This window comes from Falco punctatus, assembly GCF_963210335.1.
Source record: "Falco punctatus genome assembly, chromosome: 5".
Taxonomy (NCBI): Eukaryota; Metazoa; Chordata; class Aves; order Falconiformes; family Falconidae; genus Falco; species Falco punctatus.
Window position 1 is genome coordinate 13,345,267 of NC_137584.1, and position 17,605 is coordinate 13,362,871.

At 39.4% G+C, this 17,605-nt stretch overlaps 1 protein-coding gene across 1 annotated transcript in view; it reads left to right on the forward strand.

Annotated features, from left to right (window-relative positions):
* The window catches only part of COL9A1 (collagen type IX alpha 1 chain), a 96,476-nt gene that overhangs the window by 21,800 nt on the left and 57,071 nt on the right, over positions 1-17,605 (forward strand). Inside the window, exons 2-6 of the mRNA XM_080388842.1 lie at positions 304-377; positions 1,753-1,830; positions 1,967-2,099; positions 9,886-10,282; positions 17,382-17,459. Coding sequence (XP_080244968.1) covers positions 304-377; positions 1,753-1,830; positions 1,967-2,099; positions 9,886-10,282; positions 17,382-17,459 — 760 coding nt within the window. The remainder of the gene's footprint in view (positions 1-303; positions 378-1,752; positions 1,831-1,966; positions 2,100-9,885; positions 10,283-17,381; positions 17,460-17,605) is intronic.

The following is a 17,605-nucleotide window of genomic DNA, read 5'->3' on the forward strand; positions in this document are numbered from 1 at the left end:
AGAGACATCTGTAAATAAGAGATTAGAACAGTTAAAGCTGTCCTTGCCAGCTGCTGCCTTTGTTGCTTGGTTTTATGACATCATTATGTGAAGGAAATGGTAATAGAAAGAGCTGTATTGACATGTTTTATTATAAGGCAAAGATAAAAAGTTCTCACGTAAAGAAATAATCTTGTCAGATCTGTTAGTAAATCCTTAACTGGGGTTTTTATACATTTAATATGCATGGCTCTGAGGAGAAAGTCAATAACAGAATCTGTCAAAAACTATAGATTCATACTGAAGTTTTCTTTCTGTTTACAGGAAAATTACAGCTTTCTTTTGCATGTGTAGTTTTCTGTGGTCTTTCATCTCAGCCACGATCCAGCAACAATCAAGTAAGGAGACAGATTTATCTGCATTTCATTTTTCTGTAACTTTGACTGTCAAAAGAATTATTCTGAGCTTATTCAAAATTAAAATACTCTCTAGCTAGCCATCACAGAAAGAGAGAACTGTCTATGTATGTATGCATGCATATAAGAAAGAGGGGAAAAAACAAAGAGCTGTGTGTTAAAGTCTGTTAGATGTCTGTTAGATGTGTTGTTAAAGTAAGGATTACAATCTGGCTATAGGTGGTAGACAGAGGTCACAAACCTCCTCCTGTCTTTCATTGCTTCTAGTTAAGATGTTATTTGCTATGTGTGGCAACAAACTGGTTCTACTTTATTTGCTGGGCATAAAATGTAAATGGCTGGATGTCAGCCATCAAATAATATAGAATGAGGCCATTTCTAAGGTGTAACATGTCAACCTGAATGTTCCCTTTAAGTCTATGTTGTCAGAAGGAAACCCACATTTATGGCTGAGCCTTTGCAGCACACAAGAGGCTCTCTGTAGGTTAGAAATGCATCTCCCTCTAACTTGCACTCTTCATTCTTCCCCACCCAGACCCTACTAATATTTTCCAGACTGACCTGATACTGGACTTGCACATGACACTTAAACTCTTCAAATAAATTTTTATTTTTCCTTCCTCTTTCCTTAAATTAAGGGAATCTGGTAGATTTTCATGCTGATTGCAAAGCTTTTTGACAGATAATATTCTGAAAAATTGGATTTTAAAATTTGGTTTCCTGAAATTAATTTCTTCTACATTCTTGTTTGGGTCAACAAAAAAGACCTGTATGTTCCTCTTGCTGCCACCCTATATTTCATGAATAATCATTCTCTGATGAAATGTGGCACAGAGGAAGATGGGAACACCTGGAATACCAGAAAGGATGGAAAAGATGCCAACAGTTTCTCAACAGTCCCTTTAGTTGGCATGAGGTTTGTTTAAGTTTCCTTGGGACTAGAGAGACTGTTGATTTAGGTAACAGGCATTCTTCCCAAAGTTTGCTTAAACCACCAAAAGTTCCAAACCAAAAAACTCCTTACACAGCAGGCCTTCTTATGCTACCACTGCTTCTCCGTAGCTCTGCAAGAGAAGAATTATTATAGCACTCTCATTTGGAGGCTTGGGGAAAAAAAGAAATCAACTAATTACTCAGGTTATAATTTTAAATTTGGAGTTCTTTAGAAACAGATGCTTATTAGCGTTTTCTTAGAGCTCTGATTTCACTGAGTACAGTTTAAATTTATTATTATATACATCTAATTATTATTATTAACTTTAATTTATAATATTCATACAGTTGCTTCACTTATTATTTTAAGGTGATCTGAGGCAATTTGCAGGGGCATGGTTAATAAATTCATCCTTTTTTGTAGGACTACCAGCCATTCTGGGTGCCAGTCAGAGAACAGATCTCTGCCCAACAATCAGGATTGGTCAAGACGACTTACCAGGCAAGTAGTGTCCTGACTTTTTCAAGGAAAAGCAGTTCAGAAACTTTATCAGGTTATATTCATGTGACTGCACAAGTTTTTAATTAAATTAAAATGAAAGTTAAATACTGGACGTTTATATTTTTTTTTCTTGTAGGCTTTGACCTGATTTCTCAGTTCCAAATAGAAAAAGCTGCTTCCCAAGGAATTATACAGAGAGTAGTGGGCTCCACTTCTTTACAAGTGGCTTATAAATTGGGACCCAATGGAGACTTCAGGATCCCAACCAGGTAATGCTTCTTGTTGTTTGGGTTTAAAAACTACATGTTTTGCAATATTGTTGTCTGAGACTAGATCCTCTCCCCAGCTAGATCATCTCATTTGCAAAGCTTTTGGAAGGCGAAAGAGGAGTTCAACTTTTTTTCCATTGCCACCAGTCAGACCAGACTGATTCTATAACAGCAGTTTCAGGGACTTCCACTTTCTTCTACCAATGATATTGCTCAGGGTGCCTCAAGATTTGCTGATAGAAAGGGAATTATCCCTAAGAAGTGAAGCCAAAAGTTGATGATGACTGGAAAAGAGATAGGGAAGCAAAGAAAAGATAACAGGAGAGAGGAAAGTTTTCTCAAAACATTGACACAAAGGGATCTTTAGGATTAACAAGGTAGGATAAAAGTGGATTGGTTCTATGGTAAGGGGTTTTTTTGTTTGTTTGTTTTGGGGTTGTTTTTTTTTTGCTTTTTGGATAACAGGTACATGCATATTCCTGGCTGATTTATGGTCACTTGATCTATAAAAGATGAAAACTACTCTTAGCATGTCACAGCCAAGTTGCAATAGGAGCCAGGATTTAGGAATCTCATTGTGTTTGTGCTTTATGGGCCAGACTTGCTGCCAGTGAGGGAAAAGAGACGGTACAGCAAGGCAGAGATGTCTTTGCCAAACTTAGGCAAATTGATTCTCATCCAGCACCTTATGTAATTAAGAATGCCTTTACTTCACAATTAACTGGGAAGACCTTTAATGAGACTACTGTTTCAGCTAGGAATAATCGGTGCTGACTGTGCTCTAGTCCATCGGTGTGCTGCTGCTCTGTTACTGAGCCTGACCTGGCTGCTCTGCTCCAGTCATTTCACAGCGTGCCCCTCCCAGCAAGCTGTCTTGGGAGTGAAGTTGGCAGCAAGCAGCTGGGGCTCACAGCTCAGGAGAGGCACGCTTTAAGCCATTTCCAATAATTTAAAAAACAACCCCACACCTCTCCACATAATATCTATAATGTGGCACGGTAGGTGGGTTTTACTGGTATGAATTTGGGGTGACGGAACGCCTGAGAAGCGTTACAGGAGTTAGCAAGTTAAGCAGAGCACCTCAAGGAAAGCTGAGCGTGTTTAATGGCATGGGCGTAGCTCTGCCTTTCTCAGACTCAGGCATTGCAGCAGCCCTGGACCGCTGCTGCGTTGCCCCCCGCGCCCCGTCACTCGCACGCGCAGTACGTACCGACAACGCACGGTTCCCCGGGCACCCGGCGCTGTCCGCGCCCGCGGTGCTGAAACCCCGCCCCGCCGCGGGCTGCGCAGGGGCGGGCACGGCGGGGAGCAGGCGGAGCGTGTAACCCGGCGGTACCTGCCCCGGCGCCCCCAGTCCTGCTGGCCCGGGAGAGGGGGCAGCCAGGACTAGCATGGGCTTGGGAAAAATACACAGCGTTTTCCCGAGCTGGGTGCGTGGGCACGAAGGGACAAGTGCTGTTGGAGCACTGGGGAGGGACCCTCGATCAACACGGCAGGCTCCATGCCTGCTCTGCTGCAGAGAGCTCCTCTCACACCTTCGTTAATGAGCAGCCATGTTAGCCCCAGGTAACCGGACAGCCATGGGCAGTGTCTTCTCTTGCCTTATAAAATAGGGAGGGGTCTCTCTAAGAAAGCCCATACCCTGACACAAGACTTTCAAGGATTTTGAGGAAGGGATGGGGAGGTGGGCGCATACGTAGAAATGGCAGCAAGCCAATTAGTGTCAGCACAGAGGGCTTGCCCAACTGTCACTGTCCAGTCAATACTTATCAGCAATAGTAAAACAATTTTTTAGAGTAGCTTGTGCTTATTATACTAAGGCAGACAAGCCCATGTTACAGTGGCTATGGCATGGCAACGAGAGCTCAGTTAGATGGGCATGGCTCAGCATATATATTCAGTCTTTGCTGCAGCAATAGCTTATGCCTTGCAAAGCTTACACGGCTTCCTTAAAATGCTACTGAATTGTAGCTTGGTCTTTTTGCTGCTTGGTGTACTTGGCATGTCCAGAAGTATATCCCAACATGAGCAGAAATGATTGCACACAAGTCTTGACTTCAGCTTCTCCCATCATCCAAATAAATTCCCATTGGCCGTTGCTTCTTCCAGCATAACATCTGCTGAAGAATCAATATAATGTTCCTTGTGTAATAAGGGACCATGAAACTGCTATGACTCATACCCATTTTCTCTAACATAGTGAACCTGTCATTTTTCAGTTTAATCTATGTACCTTCTGTAGGTGTCCACCAGTTAGTAAGTACAAAATTAATACTAGTAATTTGGATAATAATTGCATTGATTTTTAATTGCAAGCTTTAAATAATATATTAGTGCAAAGGAACGTGTTCATTTAATGTTTTTATGTGGGGGGAAAAAGGCTAGCTATCTTTATGCACTGGATGAAATCTTCATCCTTTGACTTCGCAAATGTAGCTATCACATCACAAGGCCCTTGTGTCTACATGGATAAGTTGACGCTAGGGAACATTCCAAGGCATTCACACTTGATCATCTATACTGTTAAAATATTATACAAGACTTTAGCATGGTTTAGGTCCAGGCTAATTAGAACAGCTCCTGGGCACAGCTTGACAGCTAGCATAGGCCATGGCCCATCCCCAATGTGCAGCTTGCATATAGTCATCATATTTCAGAAGTAAGCAGATTTAAAATTTTTCATGCCGGCTGAACTCAGTATCAGAGAACAGTCCTGGGCATACTGCATGTTGTAGCATGAAGGTAGCCTATGAAACCAGAAGTGATACCTCTTTGGCTGCATCCTCATCTCAGCAGAAAGGAGAGCAAGGTAAAAGTTGAAGCTGCCTTTTGAACAGTGTTTATATTTGGAGTAGCAGTGTACTGCAGACCACCTTAACAGGTGACATGACAAACATTAAGATAAGAAATTATTAAATTAAAATAGGAAGTTTATAAAGCTTTATCAGTAGGCTTGGAGCATCCAGAGAATTTCATAGGCTGATTTCCTGGCTTTTCCTTTGGGAATAATGCTCTTCTGTGAAGTAATGCTCTTCAAATGAATATACCTGAAGGTCTGTCTTTTCTACATCCAGCCACCAAAGTTCTTCAGGTGTTTTTCCTTTTGCACTACAAGTAAGATATCTTACATAGATATCAATGATGACGCTGTAATGAAAAAGACAAAAATGCAGCTAAGAAGAACTAGATGTTTCTGAAAAACAAAGATCAGCTGAGGGTAATGAATCCTAACAAATTACATCTGGCTGATGACTTTGGACAATTGCTTTTAAAAATGCTTAGCTAGGTTTTATTGTTATAGCTTATTTGATGGCTGCCAGACAGTGCCTGCCAGGTCATCTATGATTCTAGGAGGCTTCAGGAGGTGCAGACACAAGTGTCTTCAGCTTGAGCAAAGGAACCCCCACCGCTGGGTACATGATACTGCATTATCACGAGGTTGGCCAGAGGAATTTCTACAGCCACCTCCAGTGGGTTGTACCAACATTTCTAAAATCTTAATTTAGCAAGGAGTAAGTTATCTCAGCGGGCAAGGGAGCTCACCTAAGAAATGAATTCTTAAAGAAACAGGTTTAATATAATAAGCAGTTACTTTGTAGTATTCAAATTGGTACATAGTCAACCTTTTAACATACTCTGCTGCTTTGAATCCTGAAGTCAGTGGGACTACTCAGGGCTTCCACCACCTATTCAGATGAGTTATCTTGGTTATACTGATGCATCAGTAGCACTCAGCCTTGAAAATTCAAAGAAATCTTCCCAGTATGCACTCATGCTACAGGATTAATAAGAGTCTTATGTTTTTATGAAAAAGATAAAAGAAAACAGTAGTGTTTCAGAAGTTCCCTTAGATGCATTACAAATATTTCAAACTCTCCCCAACCCCCCACCCAGTATTTAGAAAAATTAAGCAAGGATTCAAATATCTGATAAAATATTGACCAGACCTTGCACTCATTACACAATTAAAGCAGTTAATAATAGCCAGAGAACACAAGGAAAGCAGGACCAGGCTGCTATCTTACAAACTTGAGATACAAACCCAAATAAAATAAATGCTCTGATGGCTTATGTCCCTGGCAAATTTAAGCGGTTAGGAAATGGGTCAGGACTGAATTTGGCCTTTGTCCTTGAAATATTTTTTCATATTAATTCTTCCTTTGCTCATTTGCCTGATGCTAAATTTAAAATTGTTTGATTTCCTTCCATAAATCAGTGGAATTGGAAACATGTATGTTAAAAATAATCTATGGAAATAATTTAAATGCTTACATAGTTATCAGCTATTCAAGAAGATGACAGAATCCAGTATTCACTTTGCAGTGAGATGGAGGAATAACTTCTCAACCATTGTTTATTTAAATACCATGATAAATTTGCCATGGTTTCCAAATATTTAGCATTTTAATCTACTGACTTCAGTAGGGTTTTGCCTATGTAAGGATTACAGGCTTTGGGGAAAACTGTGTATTGAAATACACTGAAACCACTAAAGCCAGTGGAACTGCTTTTCATTACTGTTGGAGTAACCGAGATGAGAATCAGTCTATGCTTTACTTACAGAATTATAGGTACAAATCTTACACAGTAACAGTCCCCTGCAGAGTACCTTTTTAGTGATGGGTCATCCTGTGCTTCGTTATGTTCAGTCACATTACTGATACCGAGTCTTTAGTCTAAAGGCAGCAGTTCTTCTCATTGCTTATTAAAAGTTTTTTTAAAATGTGGATACTCATCCATTTTTGTTCACTGACTTTTTATCTTTGCTGTTCTGTATACATTTCCTATAATTTACTTGTCTCTTACCAATGGCAGAAGCCTCTACCCAATTTCTCTTCTTTGTATATCACTTGAAAAAGGTAACATTTATTTTCTCTTTTAATTTCTGAAAAAGGAGGACCCATATGATGGCTTGTAAAAGACTAACGCTATAGCCAAATATGGTGCAAAGAATCCTCTTGCCAATCTTTTACAAACAATCTTCTTATCAAAAAGTGTAACTATGTTTACTTACTAGGGTTTTTTTGTTCGGTTGGTTGGTTTGTGGTTTGTTTTGGGGGCTTTTTGCCAGTATAGTTATGTCAGCTGAGGTGGGGTAAGAATGTGTGTGATAGTTTAACCAGTATTGTCATGACAGCAAAACGTACCAGTCCAGAGAAGGAATGGAAACCTCTCCTCAGGGGATCTGGGATTAGTACTGCTTCCTTTAGCTGCAGAGCTCAGCATATCAGATCCCCTGGAATCACTGAACTTGATAGAGAAACTGGAATGTCACAAGGAGGTTAGTTAAAAAATTACCTAACAATAACACCTTCAGTATGGTCATAGTAAAATCAGTTCTTGTGCCGTGTGTTTGTTCTTCAAACAGTGGGATTCAGCAAGTGAAGTGATAAATGGCTCAGAGAAGTTAAGTTTTTAGCAGTAGATATGTAAATGCTTGTTTAAGAGATATTATAGTGGAAGAAGGACACAGAGGGCCATAAAAGACATGCTGAGCTGGATCAGGAGCTAAGAAAGAGTGAACGTGTGTCGGTGGTGGTGAGAGGGTGTATCTTCCTGGAGCAGGAAAGGATATATAAACATGTTGTGTAAGCTAGAAGCCTAACACAAGGAAGCATAGGGATAGTAGTAAACACCGGAAAGTGCTCAGAACAGGAGGAAAGCTACAATATCCACACAGCAACATTTGCATTTGAGAATGCAAGATACAAACTGAAACAAAACAAGACAACACAATAAACTAGAGGAAAACCTATCAGCCAAAGCCAGCTGAGACAGACTACTGCATCCACAGTCGAAGAGACACAAGTCCTAGCAAATCATAGACAGTTTAAAGATATTGGCAAGGAACTCCTCTTCCAGCTTTGTCTATCTCCACACCTTGTGCAATGAGATAATCTTCCAAATGAACATTTCCCTTCATCATTCCCACCAGCTTTTGGATGTATGTAAAGGCTCTTGGGGAGAAAAAAAAAAAAAAAAAAAAAAAAAAAAAAAAGAGAAATACCAGCATTTTGGGCAGCCTTATTACTAAGGTGAAGCTGCTGCTGCGGCTGCCAGGCTTGCCTCACTCCGTACCGAAATCTTGCTGAGGCTGTGCCGTCGCCTGCTGGAATATGATTGCACTACAGCTTTAGACACTAACACCGAACTACAAACCAGAGTCTTTATCTGGAAGTACTCTCTTAATAAATCAGTAGTCATCAAGCACAGAGAATAAGAATTAATTTTTTTTTTTTTGGTAGTGTGTCCCCGCCCCGCCCCCCCCCAGCCTAAAGCCTGAGGTTCACTAATGCTGGCTAAATTGCTACTGAGATAGGATTGATATGCAACTCAAAAATAATCTTTGTTCAAAATGCCTAATTGCCTGAGACGTTATTCTAATGAATGCCGGTGACAAATAGCTCTGCATGTCTCTGTACCTAAAAAATTCATTCAAACACAACTTATTCGTAAAGGTGGATAGATGGCAAATAATTTATTGATGATTATGACCTACAATTTTATGATCCATAGAATATGGAAAGGCATAGATCTTAAATGTTCTACTGGATTAACTGACACATTTAAGATTAAAAAAAAGTGACATTACTCTTTTGCACAGTGACACAGCCAGCAGTACTTGTTTGTGCTTTCAAGTCTCACCTGTTGTGGGAGTTATAAAACAATGAAACATTTTTTATATGTGGCAAATCTGCTCCCTGCTATTTGTGGCCTTGTAGTTGAACGTCACAGGACATAATACATTTTTAGTGTGGGTTCCTACTACGTGTATATTTTTCAGTGAATGATTTGTGGAATGCTTTCTGCTGAAGTGGTAGCTAATACATTAACAAAATTATTATTGTCAGGCTGAACAAGAAAGTGCATTTGCAAAAGATATTCTTATGTCTTCAAAACCAAATGATCTGCAGTATCTACCTGCCTAGTTATAGTGTTACGCTATGTTGACTGATTTTGTAAGTCTAATAGTAGGAAATAGCATAATTGTAGGATATACTTCCTAAATCTGAAGTAGGAGTTTGTTGCTGCCCTGTCACAGCACTATCAAAAACTAGGCAGCTATAAGAAGGCTTTTACCCTCACATACCAGGTTAACATCAATAAGTAGTTCCCACACCTTGCCCCAGCACAGCCACCAATCCCCCACAAGGTTTCAAAAGTTCATCTACTGTCTGTGCCCTTGCTTCAACCTCTTCAGGCCAGTCCACCCTGCTTCTTGCCTCTACTGTGTCCAGAGCCTTCCTTCTCCAGGCTCCTCTTCCAGCCACCCTCTCCTCATCTGGGCCCCCTCCATGTCTCTCCTACATCCAGGGCACACTCTCTCTCCTCCCTCTACTTCTTCCAAGTCACTCTTCATCTGATGCTTCCCTTCCCTACCCCTTAGAGCTATTTAACTACTTAGCAGGAACCAGCCACAGCTGCACATTATCCACGTCAGCCAACCCACTGTCCCTGAAGCCAGCCCACAGCTGTATGTTATCAGTGTTAATTAACCTGCCTTCATTCCTTTACAATTCTCTACACTGCCCCATCCACATAGAAAAGGTTGTTGTAAGTATTGTACAATGTTAGAAGGACCCACGTTTCTGAACCAGTTCCTTTTGCTGTTAGCAACACCAATGACTCAAAAGGACATCCCATTTGGGGCACTTGCATGCAGAAAAGCACTGATAAAAGTATGGTTGAAATATGGTTCCGCTGAGTCACTGTTTCTCATTTCTCTGTGGTGATATGTAGAGCTTTGCAGAACACAACAAACATACTGTATTTTGATCCTACACAGTGCCATATATTCCAATGGACTTCCTGATGAATATTCCTTTCTAACTACTTTTCGGATGACTGGGGCCACACTTCAGAAATACTGGACTATTTGGCAGATTCAGGATTCTTCAGGAAAAGAACAAGTTGCAGTGAATCTTAATGGTCAAATGAAAAGTGTTGAGTTTTCTTATAAAGGAGTGGATGGACATCTCCAAACTGCGTCATTTTTGCATTTGCCTTTCTTGTTTGACTCCCAGTGGCACAAGCTTATGATAAGTGTGGAAGCAAACAGTGTCACACTTTTTATTGACTGTATTAAAATAGAATCCTTAAACATAAAACCAAAAGGGAAAATCAGCATTGATGGCGTTGCTGTGCTTGGAAAACTTAAAAATAATCCTCAAATTTCTGTTCCGGTAAGTTCCAAAATATTTTCCTACTGCAAAAAGTGTTTTATAGGATCTTTACACTTAATGTTTTTTTGTGAAATGCATCTTCAAATGTTTTCTGAAAGGAGAAATGGCAGAAAATAACAACTCCTTGGCAGGTAAGTAATAGCTTTGCTTTTTAAATTTTGCATATATTGTGTAAAGTAAGAGATGACTCAGGTTATGTCTAAGTTTCAATAGTGAAATTTCTCAGAAATCCACAATTCTGTCACTAGATTCTGCTCTGCCTGGATGTAGTATCAGTTGGGTGTTCCTCTGCTTGTCTCATATGGGGAGCTTGATCTAGAAGGAATTCTCAGGACATGGATTTGTGGGCTGTACCTCACACCAAAGAGAGCAAAACATTAATCGAGCAAGAACTGAGACCCCTCTTTCATATGCATGTACTGACCACCAGCTAGAGACAATTAAATGTGTCACTGGCAGAATAAATATTTTAGATCATTAATATAAAGGGAGTATCTCCTGTAAAAGAGATTGATGGAGGTCTTTTTTGATCTACTCTGACGTTCACACAGGAAATAAGAGACCCATATTTAAAACTCTGTGCTAAATCAGAGATTATCATGAGTACCTTATACTTCAGGAGACTGTTCTAATCATTGTGCTACTCGGTATGATCATGGTAACCATTGCTTTTTCTCTTTAATTAGTTTGAGTTTTTTGAAAAAGACTTGACGTGGAGTAGAGGCTGAACTCTTAAAAAAGGTTCTTGTTTATGAATCCTATGAGGGATAAGTGTAGCATCGGAGACTAGATCCAATCCAAGCAAAGGGCCCAGCAGGGCTGAGACATAAAGCCCATCCTTTCCCACAGTGCCTTCTCTTGGCTCACTCAGGATATCCTACCACCATATCATGGCTGCTGTGAATCCCTTTGTTAGATATTGAACTTTCCCTGGAGCATTGTAGTAGACACCTAAACTCACTATGGAGTGCTTCTTTATTCTGTATAGCAAGAACAGGCAGTGAAATACTTACTCTGCATCCTGTTTAGATTTAATGTTGAAAATATCCTTCTCATGCTACTACATTGCAAGGAGAGTTTTTTTGCTGGAAAATATAACATCGAGGGTGACATATGGTAAATATTGAATGCTTTTGTGCCCTTCAACAAAGAAAACAATAAAAAATCCCTCAGGGGTCTTATTATTTATCTGATTTAGTTTCTGAGGCAAGCGATAAATATAAAATACATACAAAGTGACATATCTGTAATTTCTGACAGAAACAAGTTTGTAGCTGTCACATCTGCATTTGGCCTTTTTGACATCCATGAAAGTGTTTGCTCAGCTAGTGTTTTCTCAGCTAATGAGTTATACTATACTTTATGCTGAATAATGTGATAATTTTGTCCCATGTGGCACTAAATCTCATTTAAGACTTTGGGAAGGTTATTTCTCAATTCACTTTGTAGGTTAAAAGGAAATAGCTTCAAAACACAGTTGAAAAAATTGCAGAAAACATTGATAAGTTCCAAATATCATCCTGTTCCTTTTCCAAGGATCCTCTTCAAGTGTGTTAGGAATATATAATACAAATGGTAAGTTACTCATATGTATATCAGGTACTTATTTCAGAACAAGTTGAATCAAAAGAGAATCAGATACTTAATATATTGTAACCATTTTCCACATCCCTACACTGAAGTTTTGCATCAACTTTGAAATAAACAGTGTGAAGTGAGATATAATCTTTTAACTATATTTCACAGTTTGCAAAAAAATATGGCCAAAGGATAACCAGCATTGTATAAACTTGAAAAGGGGAAACATTACAACACAAGAAAAATCTCATGCTTCATCTCCTCTGTAGGTATTGGTTACTACATTGCACTGGATAGAAATCAGTTTTACAGAAAGCTGCCCCAGGTGTCTGAAAGTGGCTATCTAATGTTGCTATAGATGTGGATTAGGAAATTCCTATAGCTGAAAATTTATACTAATTCTGTTGAAAACACAAGTTAGTCTTTGAAAATGTAATTCAAAAGCGGTCAGCTGGAGCTGATAATGTAATGATTAGCTGCATATATACTTTAGCTTTGCTAACTGGTCTAAGTGATACTGGTGCACGAATGGGATGATGAACACTTTATGTAGTCTTTGCATGCTACTATGATGAAAAAAATTCTACCCCAGTACTGTATTCCTTTTTGGAAAGACACTTAGATTAAATGCACAGAGAGCTATAGGCATTAATGCAGTAGTATTACAACACCTGGTATACAGTGCCACAGTTAGTATACACCCCCAAGTTAGGCACAGAACCATTCCTTTAAAAACAAGGAGGGTTTCTTTTGTCTGTTGAAGTAATGATTAGAAATGGCAGCCTACAAAAGAGGAGAGAGATGTGGTACTAAGATCACCTTGGCAAGAACTCACACTTCTCCCCCTTCTCTTTTGGTGCTCTGGCTGACCTTTGGCTAGGATTAGGAAGACGGGAAAAGCAGCAGAGGAAACCTCCTTCCTCTGCAGCCTGTGTTTTGCAGCGACTTGCTCTTTTCAGCAAGGTATACAAAAGAGGAAAACTGATTACCCTAGGCTCTTCAGGCATCTGGTAGGGGAAGAGTATCTAGCATTAAGTTCTGTCTCATCTATGTTTAAGTACATATGTCATTAGGCACTAGTGTGAATTTACTTTAAATATAGGACACCCTTCTTCAGGGATGAAAGGGCAAAATGGAATTAAGTAATTTTTACAATTCACTACTTATCATGCAAAATATTTGTTTACACCTTTAGCATGCTTCTGGGAAGGTTCAGTCTTATTCAATGTATTTTATGAAAAAAAATATCTTTGCATAAGGTAGGTCTTAAAACAGGAATATGATGCATGTTTCTTGACAAAAAGAATAAGGAAGTATGGAACAAATTATGAGGGAAGAAAATAAGCATCACATCACATTTTTAAACCGAGTTTGGATGTCTAAAAATACACTTTAATTAAGACAGAACTGTGGGTTTGACATAGAACTCACCGGAATGAATTGCATGGCCTGTGCTATGAAGCCAGAAATGACAATGGTAGTGGTCCAACCTGATACTACAACACCGTAGGTTTAGGAAGACAATATTCTCTGAAATTATGATAAAGAAATCACACAATCTGATGGACTAATAATTTAAAATTACTATTTATATTGAACAACTTTCTGGTTTAGCCCACACATTTAGTTTCTCTTTAAATAGAGTAAATAAATCTATGTTCGGGGATATTGTAGGCTTATCCTTTAACCTGCTTGACTATACTCGGTTTAAACATCTTAGCAGTCTTGGTTATTTAATATGTCCCAGGCACAATTTCTAAATTATTTCCAGGCATTGCTAAAGTATATTACTTCCAGTGGTATAATTTCTAAAGGGCATAAATTATTTCCTATTCTTTTTTGCAATATTGTCTGAGTGCTCTATTTATCTTCCAGAATAGGTCAACTTCTTATAAATGCACTGTAATACATGTCATTTTAAAAGAGATTCTTCATTGCCTGTTGTTACTGTGATTGCCTAGGAAAGCAATAGTGTTCTATTAGAAACTACAGCTTGCCTTTGAGTCTTTAAAAAGATGTATTCCAGGATTTCTGGGATGTTTTATGGAGGAGAAATTTTTATACAGGTTTACAGCTGCTTTTTTTTTTTTTTTTAGATAAAAAAGAAGATAGCTCTTTATATCTAAAAGTAATTCAAATAATCCACTATAATCTCTAAGCAATACAAGATAGAGCATCATTTCAAAACTGAAAAGGAACTTCCTCGATTATGTGTTTATTATAGAAAGGTAAAGGCATTCATTTCTTACTGCTGAAAGATTAACTGATCTGAGATGATATAAATTGCCTTACTTTCTGCGATTTCAGAGGCATTACCCTGATTTTCTCATAATAGACATTAAACACTTAACTAGAAGTTATCCTTGATCATTATTTAATTGACATTTAATGATGCTAACTAGTTCAGGGCAGCTACATCACTTGTAATATCTAAAAGGAAGCTGCTTATGAATATTTGCTGAACAGGGATTATTCTACACCATAGAACAGATTGTGTCTGTGTACTGTAAAAAGTCATGTCTCAGTTTTTTTTCTCACCCTGTAAAATCTCACATTCAGAAGGCTGAACCTTTGCTATGGAAAGTCAAATAACACCAGAATTTGCTGTACTGCTCTAAGGCTTTGAAAAAAGATGCAAGGCAAGTGAAGCTCTAAACCCCTATTACATAGATGTAGGAAAACGGATAAAACATGTTTAAAATAGCTCTAATTTATTAATTTATATAAACATATGAGATATGTTTAAATATGTGTAGCTTAATCTTGATGACTTAAGTCAATAGCAGACTTCCCTTAGGACAAATGTAGGTATCATTGACAAAAATTTGTAGAAAACCTTCACCCGAAAATTGCTTAGCTGAGTTGTACTTCTCCTGAAGGGATGTCTTACCTTGACTCATCCTCAAGGCAACAATAGCCCAGAGGGGTACAGGGAGCCATTTTTCCCAGAAGGGACCTACAAATGTGCTCTGAGGGTCACGGTATTCCTTAAAGCCTACAGTACTGCTAAACGTTTCCCTGTGACTGATGCTATACTGAAAATACTACTCTAGATATTTAGGACTCATTTACATCTTAACCTTCACCTCTCTCATCTAAAGCACTAGTAAGACAGCTGAATTGCATAGCTGATACTCTGATGTGCAAAGCTGTGGGAATTTGCAGGCATTTCCATGGAACTTAAGAGGACAAAACAGTGAACAGACAGGTATATCTAATCCAATTATATCTGTGCAGACTAAGAAATTAAGATGACACGAAAATCCTGTAGGAATCTCGAAAAATAGATGACAGAAATATTGACCTATGAGTCTTAAAAGATTACATTTTGATAACTTTGCTTCATGATTACCCCTGATTTATCTGAGGTTCATTTCTGAGAACTTTGTACCTGTACTTCATCCTTAGTAATACTATGGTCCAGTTATGTACCTCTTTCCCTGTGCAAGTGAGCTTCAGAGATGGATAGTGTTGAGACTCAGAACTCATAATCTAGTTGTACAGTATGAAATAATTTATCATATAGGTATCATTTGATCCTATTTTTATGCATTTTTATGAATCCTCATCTTCAGACTCCAGATACCCACATGTTTTTATTATTGTATGGCTGCCTTGTAGTATTAAATTATAGTATACATTCAATTCTTTTACATGTATATTACATTTAGTTGTCTATTATTAAGATCTGGGAAAGGTTTTAAAAGGAGAATTTGATAAAGAAGGTGGAGAAATGACTCACAGATAGTGGTCAGATAACAGGTAAAAGAAACAAGGGTACTGCCTCTTTTGTGCTTTAGTCTCAGCACTCTGGAGACTGATGACTGCTAAGTAAAAAGAAGTAGAGATATGATAGCAAGGACTTAAGGAGTGGCAGTACTGAAGTGGTAAAGGTAAAAGCAAAAAAAAAAAAAAAAAAAAAGAGAAGCAACTTGTGGGATTTGTGGGTGGCTTGCAGAGATCCTAAAGGACTTTAGACTCAAAGCATTAATTAGCTCTGTCAGTAAGCATGAACTAAGTCAATGTAGGGATGGTGATGGGACAGAAAAGCATCTCAGAATGACAATCTGCCTTCCACGTCAGTTATGGGTTGGGACTGAAGAGAGCAATGAATGAGGTATCCTAGAGGAAGCACAGAAGGCTGCCAGGAAGCACAAATACATTATGTTGTGGGAGGGACGGTGGGGAACTACTTTAGCTCAATAGAACAAGAAGAAAGGCTCAAAGAAGCAAAGAAATAAGAAGTGAAAGCCCCCAGACATTCTCTTCTATTTTCAGCTTCTCAGAAAAAACAAATTAGAATCTTTTCCATACCAAGGCTCAATGCTGTAACAAGAAAAAATTCCAAAACTTTCTTTCCCCCCAGAGCCTCAGCCATCCATAATGAAAAGAAAGTAATAGGAGCCTCTAGATTTTATCATCAAACTGAGAAATCTCTGGAAAAACTACTCATTAGTGGTCCATAAGTCAAGCTGATACGATGTGGGATGGGAAGAGAAAACAACCCAAGACTTCAAAACTTAGATACAATAAATATGCACAACTTAATATGCTTGTGGTAGTTAGAATTCCATGTGATGCATTATATATCTACAGATACACCTCTGAAGCTACATGTTTGAGCTATTCAGTAACTCTCAGCAGAGGGTATGTTTTTTAACCTATATAGCTCATCAAGAGAGTTTCAGTTGCAACATCGGGGAAGTTTGCCTTAATCCTCTGTTATTTTCTAGTGGTAAATACAAATGTTAAAAGAAGATGTGAAATTTCACAGATGTATAGTACCCAGTTGCAGACTGTTTCCAGTGTGCATATGCTCCTGCTTCTTGAACTTTGCATGCTTCGACCATGTTTCTGTACTCAGACCTGCCATTCTTCACAGGCACAACTATCCACTGACAGAAAGTCTTTTTGTGTGTTGAATAAAACCGTCACACAGCATCAGGAAAAATGCCTGTGCTTAGAGAGAACATGTAAGAAATGACACATGAGGAATATTGCCTTCTTTCAAATCCCTTGGCAAGTTTATGCCTCCTTTTAAAAAGACCTTCACAGTTAGAGGTGGGGGAATGTAGAACATTGCCCAGTGACAGGACAAGGGGCAATGGGCACAAACTGCAATGGACGAAGTTCCTTCTAAATATGAGGGAAAACCTCTTTACTTTGAGGGTGGCAGAGCACTGGAACAGGCTGCCCAGAGAGGCGGTGGGGTCTCCTAGGGAGGCCTTCAAACCTCACCTGGGTGTGACTCTGTGCAGCCTGCTCTAGGTGAACCTGCTTTAGCAGCAGGGTTGGACTACATGATCTCCAGAGGTCCCTTCCAACCCTGACCGTTCTGTGATTCTGTGGGTGCAGTGTGAGGCGCTGCTCTGGACCGAGCTCTCTGATACACCCGTAGCTATTCCCATTAAATACCTACCTTTTAAAACATGCCCTTAGCTGCCCAGTGTTCCTCCTATTACACCCTCGGCCAGGGTGACCCCCTGACCCAAATTAACGTGATCTTTACCGCATTCGCCAGTTCGAAATCCAGTGGATGGTGATTCACTGCGACCCACTTCGACCCCAGCGTGAAGGCTGTGGTGAACTACCAGCCCGGGTGAGTGCCCTGCCCTGCTCTGCTCTGCCCAGCCCTGCTGCCCGAACCTGTTGCTCTGCCCTGCCCTGCTGCCCTGCCTGGCCCTGCCCTGCTGGCCCTGCCCTGCCCTGCCTTGCCCTGCTGCCCGGCCCGGCTGCCCTGCCGTG